The sequence below is a fragment of the Mus caroli genome, chromosome 12 (assembly GCF_900094665.2).
Source record: "Mus caroli chromosome 12, CAROLI_EIJ_v1.1, whole genome shotgun sequence".
NCBI lineage: Eukaryota > Metazoa > Chordata > Mammalia > Rodentia > Muridae > Mus > Mus caroli.
Genome location: NC_034581.1, coordinates 94,725,775 through 94,732,067, shown reverse-complemented (window position 1 = coordinate 94,732,067; position 6,293 = coordinate 94,725,775). Strand labels below are relative to the sequence as shown.

The 6,293-nt window shown below is 48.0% G+C and overlaps 1 protein-coding gene across 1 annotated transcript in view; it reads right to left on the bottom strand.

Annotated features, from left to right (window-relative positions):
* Psmc1 (proteasome 26S subunit, ATPase 1) overlaps positions 1-5,519 on the bottom strand; it is a 13,979-nt gene extending 8,460 nt beyond the window's left edge. Inside the window, exons 1-4 of the mRNA XM_029484400.1 lie at positions 5,453-5,519; positions 3,275-3,328; positions 2,506-2,602; positions 1,066-1,225 (exon numbers count right to left, since the gene is read on the bottom strand). Of these exons, the coding sequence (XP_029340260.1) occupies positions 1,066-1,225; positions 2,506-2,602; positions 3,275-3,328; positions 5,453-5,455 (314 nt within the window). The 5' untranslated portion in view covers positions 5,456-5,519. The remainder of the gene's footprint in view (positions 1-1,065; positions 1,226-2,505; positions 2,603-3,274; positions 3,329-5,452) is intronic.
* Positions 5,520-6,293: the final 774 nt, after the last annotated feature.

Sequence of the window (6,293 nt, the reverse complement as noted above, 5' to 3'; positions counted from 1 at the left end):
CTCCTGTGTGTGTGTGTGCTCCTGTGTGTGTGCTCCTGTGTGTGTGTACTCCTGTGTGTGTGCTCCTGTGTGTGTGTACTCCTGTGTGTGTGTGCTCCTGTGTGTGTGTGCTCCTGTGTGTGTGTGCTCCTGTGTGTGTGTGCTCCTGTGTGTGTGTGCTCCTGGCTGTGTGTGTGTACTCCTGGCTGTGTGTGTGTGCTCCTGGCTGTGTGTGCTCCTGTGTGTGTGTGCTCCTGTGTGTGTGTGTGTGTGCGCTCCTGTGTGTGTGTGTGCTCCTGTGTGTGTGTGCTCCTGGCTGTGTGTGTGTACTCCTGGCTGTGTGTGTGTGCTCCTGTGTGTGTGTGCTCCTGTGTGTGTGTACTCCTGTGTGTGTGTGTGTGTGCTCCTGTGTGTGTGTGCTCCTGTGTGTGTGTACTCCTGTGTGTGTGTGCTCCTGTGTGTGGGTGCTCCTGTGTGTGTGTGCTCCTGTGTGTGGGTGCTCCTGTGTGTGTGTGCTCCTGTGTGTGTGTGCTCCTGTGTGTGTGTGCTCCTGTGTGTGTGTGCTCCTGTGTGTGTGTGCTCCTGTGTGTGTGTACTCTTGTGTGTGTGTGTGCTCCTGTGTGTGTGTGTGCCCCTGTGTGTGTGTCTGTGCTCCTGTGTGTGTGTATGCTCCTGTGTGTGTGTGTGCGCTCCTGTGTGTGTGTGTGTGCTCCTGTGTGTGTGTGTGCTCCTGTGTGTACTCCTGTGTGTGTACTCCTGTGTGTGTGTACTCCTGTGTGTGTGTACTACTGTGTGTGTGTACTACTGTGTGTTTGTGCTCCTGTGTGTGTGTGCTCCTGTGTGTGTGTGCTCCTGTGTGTGTGTACTCCAGAGAACTTCTGGGTGGTTGTCAGGTCTCTGACGCTCGTCTTGCTGTAGGGTGCCAGGACGACAGATGTGCACCTCATCTGGATTTTTACCTTCCATACTTGGTTGCCAGAGTGCAGTCAGCACTCTTACCTGCTGCGCTCTCTCCCTGGCTTTAAAAGCTGGCCAGTCAGAAGTCTCTCAGGCTCACCCATGACTCTCACTTATGACAGAACTCACTCAGTAAAGAAGACTATAGAACCTTCTCCACTCACCTCTTGCTTTTCTTCTAATGGTTTCATCTGTTCCTGATTTCTAATGAATTCCTCCTCCATGAGAAGATAATCCTTTATTCTCTCTAGCTTCAGTAATTTCAGGCGGCACTGGGTGTGAGGTGTTACTGTAATTAAAAGATAAGACTTTAGACATTTGGAACTTAAAAATTAAAAAAAAAAAAGACAATTTATATATGTTCACCAGAAAGCCATTAAAAAACTTTAAGTTCAGGGCTGGCAGGATGGCTCAGTGGTTGAAGAGCTTGCTGCCAAGCCTCAAGAGCTGAGTTCTATCCCTCGGTCCCCCCATGGTGGTGGAAGGACAGAATTGAGTCCTGCAAGTTGTGCTTGGACCTCCACATACTCACAATTGTATCTGAGTGCAGGAACTCGCATGGGCCCCATCCCACATACACACAAAGGAAATAACTGTGATAAAGCGGCTGAAGAGATGGCTTAGCAGTTATGAGCACTAGCTGCTCTTCCAGAGGACTTGAGTTCAGGTCTCAGTACCCACATGGCTGCTCAAAACCATGTCCTTGGCAGGCAAAACATTCCTATACATAAAGCAATTCTTAAATAAAAACTAATAAAAAATAAACTTCGGTCCAGACATACCCAGATGTTAATCCAGCGATACCTCCCTTTACAGCATGAAAGCATCTCTGAGACTGCATCGGTAGTTTACACGCTATTCCCACTGTGGCGCATTAATCCCCGCACTCGGGGTTCTGGTGCAAGAGAAGCATCACAAACCCAGGGAAGCCTGGACCGCAAAACCGAGACCCCGCCTCACAACAAACAGGGCCATCAGGAGAGAGGTTCTGAGAGGAAGGGACTTGCTGTGCGAGCCTCGATCTAAGTTCCACCCTTAGAACAGTGACAGGAGAGAACCAACTCCCAAAAGTTGTCCTCTGACCTGAACGTGCATACTGAAGCACGTGTGTGCCTGCCGTAAAATAATGACAGAAATAAAAAGCAACAAATGACTTACATGTTTAATACCTCAGCGGAGTTAGCTACTTAGGGACAGTGAACAGGATGTCTCCTTCCTTCCTTCCCCTCTCTCTCTCTCTCTCTCTCTCTCTCTCTCTCTCTCTCTCTCTCTCAAGAAAGGTCTCTCTGTGCAGCCCTGGCTGGTCTGGAACTCAGTGGATTGAGTGCTGGGATTACAGGAGTGCACCATGGTTCATGGTGAATGGTTAGCATGAGACAGACTCATGTAACTTCTATGCCAACCCAGAAGAGGGCTCCACCCGAGTTAGCAAGTAACCAGAGCTAGCTTCATTCTGTCTCCCCAGTACTCCCTGCCTTCCCTTGTACTCCATGCTACATGCAGAGCTGTTTTCCTGGGGGGTGGGTTGGGGGGAGGGGGGAAACAGCAGAAGAGCAGAGCGTTTGTTACCCAGTGGCAGTTTGCTGGCAGCATCTGGTCCCTTCGTTTTCTTCTTCTTTTTCCCCACTCTAGTTGGGACAGGAGGTTCGTATTTCTTTTTCTTGTCCTTTAATTTTTAGGAGAGTAGGAAAAAGAATGGAAACCAGAAAAAGGATATTTATTTTTGTATTGCTACCACCTATTTCTAGGAGGTACAAATGTTCTCATCTTTTAGGATATTTAAAATAACTACTCCTTTTATTAATGTTTTAAATTAAAATATGGTTACATTATTTCCTTCTTCCCTCTCATCCCTACCTCACGATGGCCTTTTTGATTATGGTTACACACACACACACACACACACACACCCTGCCGAATCTGCAAAATGACCACCTTTTGAAAAGCAGACTTCACACTCCTGCTCACTTAGTAAGACCTAACTGCAGCAAGCAAGTGTAATCTCTTTAGAGGGATGGCAGTGACTCAGATTTTTTCAGTAAGCAGACCAAGGTCAAAATTGATTTCTTTGTCAAGTTTGGTGAGGTGAGGCACTTCTCACACCTCAGTAAGTTAAACACTTACAGGTGATCTACTTTAAAACTTCCATAATGTTCATGTTTAAAAATCATTAACTCAGGGCAATAAGTTCTTTAAAAATGAAACCGGTTATGCATCTGTATATAAGGTTACCAAGATCACTACATCACTTTGCTTCTTAAAGTTTGTGGTACCATACAGAACTCGCCGAGACCTAAGGCAGTTTCTACGGCCCGATCAGATCTTGCTTGTTATTTACCTTGTCATCCTTCTTGCCACCCCCAGGACCATGGCCACCACTCTGACTTTGACCCTGGAGGATAAAAAAAGACAAGACACACATAAATTCAGAATACTATCACTTCAAAAGAACATCCTACTGGTACTTTGGCTCTAAAACACAAGCACTCCCCCCCCCCCCCCACTGTAATGTGTGGAAAATGAGTACCTGGGCTCCCAGGTATGCACTTACTGTGTAGACATTACTTGCCTCTTAGAACAAAGAGCCATGCGACAATGAGGAGCCAGTAAGAAAGCTGGCAGCCAGAGAGCACCCTTCTCAACCGGGAGGTTCAGACTTGCCACCCTCTAATGCCAGCTACCTCCCCGACTGTGAAAAGAGTCTCGTCACGCATGGCCATTTACTCTCTCCAGAGATCCACAGGACCCAGAAGACTTTCAACAGCAACCTACCAAGCTCCTATCCTGACAGCCTGGGACCTGGACAAGACTTCCTTCCCGATCTGAAAAGCTGTCATCTTAAAATGTATGAAAAGCTCACCGGGATTTCTGACTTTAAAACAATGCTTAACACTGGGCAATGCCTTAAATGGTGGTCCTTTAAATTCCTGTGCAAAAATATGTGGTTTAGTGTATGCGTGGGTCTGTGCCCGCATGCCGGGGCACTCGTGAGGAAGCCAGAGGGCGACTTCCAGGGATTCTTTCCTTCTGCCTTGTGGGTCCTGGAGTCAACTCAAGCTGTCAGGCTTCATGTCGAACGTCATCACATATGCCCAACAGTGGAGCTTGAAACAGGAGTAACAGTGGACTTACTGATTCACCACCCTAGGGAAGCACCTCTCACTACATCACGGGCAGCTTCAGTACCAAGACAAAACCACCTCAGAAATGATGCCAAGCATAAAGCATATTCGACCACACGAAAGGCTCAGACCTACTCAGAGCTGGAGTTACAGACCATTCTGAAGCCTGCTGGCATGGGTGCTGGGAACCAAACTTGGGTTCTCTCAAAGTGCAGCAAGTGCTTTTTACCCAAGCCACTTGATTCTCAAAGCCCCCTTGATATACAGACAGATAAAAGGACCAAGGTCCAGGGAGGTTAATGGCCTTGTATATTGTCACAAAGCTTGTTAGACAGAAATCACACTAAGTTCTGCTATCTCTCAAACCCAGAGTGTTTCTCAACTGCTCTAGAAAAGAAAGGATTCGTGCTCCACCAATGATCACTTACTGCATTTCTGTTTCCTCACTAAAATGGGGACACTAATAATAATCTTCGGGGTTGTTCTAAGAAGTAAGAACAACTCTGGGGAAATGCCAGGCGCATGTTCGGGATTCTTTTCTTTTGTTTGTTTGTTTGCTTTTCCGGGACAGGGTTTCTCTGTGTAGCTCTGGCTGTGCTGGGACTCACTCTGTAGACCAGGTTGGTCTCGAACTCAGAAATCCACCTGCCTCTGCCTCCCCAGTGCTGGGATTAAAGTCGTGCGCCACCACCGCCCGGCTTGGGATACTTTTCAAAGTCATCACAGGTCCTTTGTGTGCTCTGGCCTTCACCTACATCCAGATGCATTGGCCTGGCAGCTCATGATTCAGGCGGACTTCAGGGCTGCCTCCTTTTGCATTTTCTGACCCTCTGCCCTGCCCCGGCTTCGCTCAGATATCAGTACAGGTTACTCCCTTACAACCTTAATTTTAGGCCTCGATTTAGACTTCACATCCACGAAGGGTCCTTCGCTGACACCCTAACAAAACCAGCCACCTTCTTACAACACAGCTACGTAACGATCTGGCCCGGTCCTGTTCCCTGACATGTTTATACTGTCTCCCTCCTCTAGAATGGAAGCGCCATCATCAACCGTGCTCGCCCGGTACCCTCCGTGCCTACATCTGAATCCGGCCCAACCAACCAAACCGGAGAACCAAGCCGTCGGCGGAGAAACTCTACGCTGGCTCTGCGGCTCAGCCGCTGTCCCCAGCGTCGGCCGGGCTGTCCCGCTCGGCTTCAGCCCTTTAGCGCCTGCCTACTCGAGCGGTTCACAGCCCGGTCTCTCCCCGGGCGCCGTGCGTCCTGCCCGCGTCCGCCGGGGAGTGCGATCCGCTCCGACCCGCGATGAACCCGAGCGTCGCATCGCCTCGTCCTCCCGCCTTGGGGCGCATGGGTGCCTGCGACGACCAGCCGAAACCCTTAGTCACTCACCATCTTCCTTCAGTCGTCCAAGTCGCCACCGCCGGAAGTGCATCCACCAAAGCGACCCGGGCAGAACGGAAGTGACTTAAAAAAAAAAAACAGGCTACGGAAGCCTATCGGGACCAACTTCCTCACGGGCGAAGTTGAGCATGAAAGGCTTATTTCGGCGGTTTGGTACAAGGATTGGTTAAACATGTGGGCAAAACTTAAAATAGTTTACTCGAGGGAATTCTAAGTAGCTGATCTTGGGCTTTTGTCAGTAACTTAAAACAATGATCTTGGACGTTGGAGAGGGGGAAAATTTGAAAATTTAAAAAATTTAAAAGAATGCAAAATTATAATTGGGAAGAAATATTTGTGTCAGACAGGAATGGTGCTTGGGACTGAGAAGTTGATGTGTACACAACATTTATGATCCTCTTTAGTTTCTGGACTTTGTAGCTCTCTTGAAAATAGTTCTTTGTCGAAAGAGATCTAAATGTGTGCTTTTTTTTTTCTTCCCTCTGATGACAAGGGACTGATGACAGTGGCTAATACTGTGTTAAAATTACCCTTGAGGCGCTGGAGAGAGGGCTCAGCAGTGAAGAGCAGGGGACTCATATGGTGGCTAACAACCATTCAGGGCACCTCTAAGCACTCGGTGTGCAAACTTGTACATGTAAATATAAATAAAGTAATTAAAAATTAAAAAAAAAAAGCCAGGACACTGGATGTGGAGAGAGTCCAAGTATCACTGAGGAGGGACACAAACTGGGGTTTGGGGCCCCGGGCAGGTGTTACACATTGTTATTAATTAGTGTTATTAATGTTAATGATAAATTCTTTAGCTTGTCCACGTAAGTACTCTTTG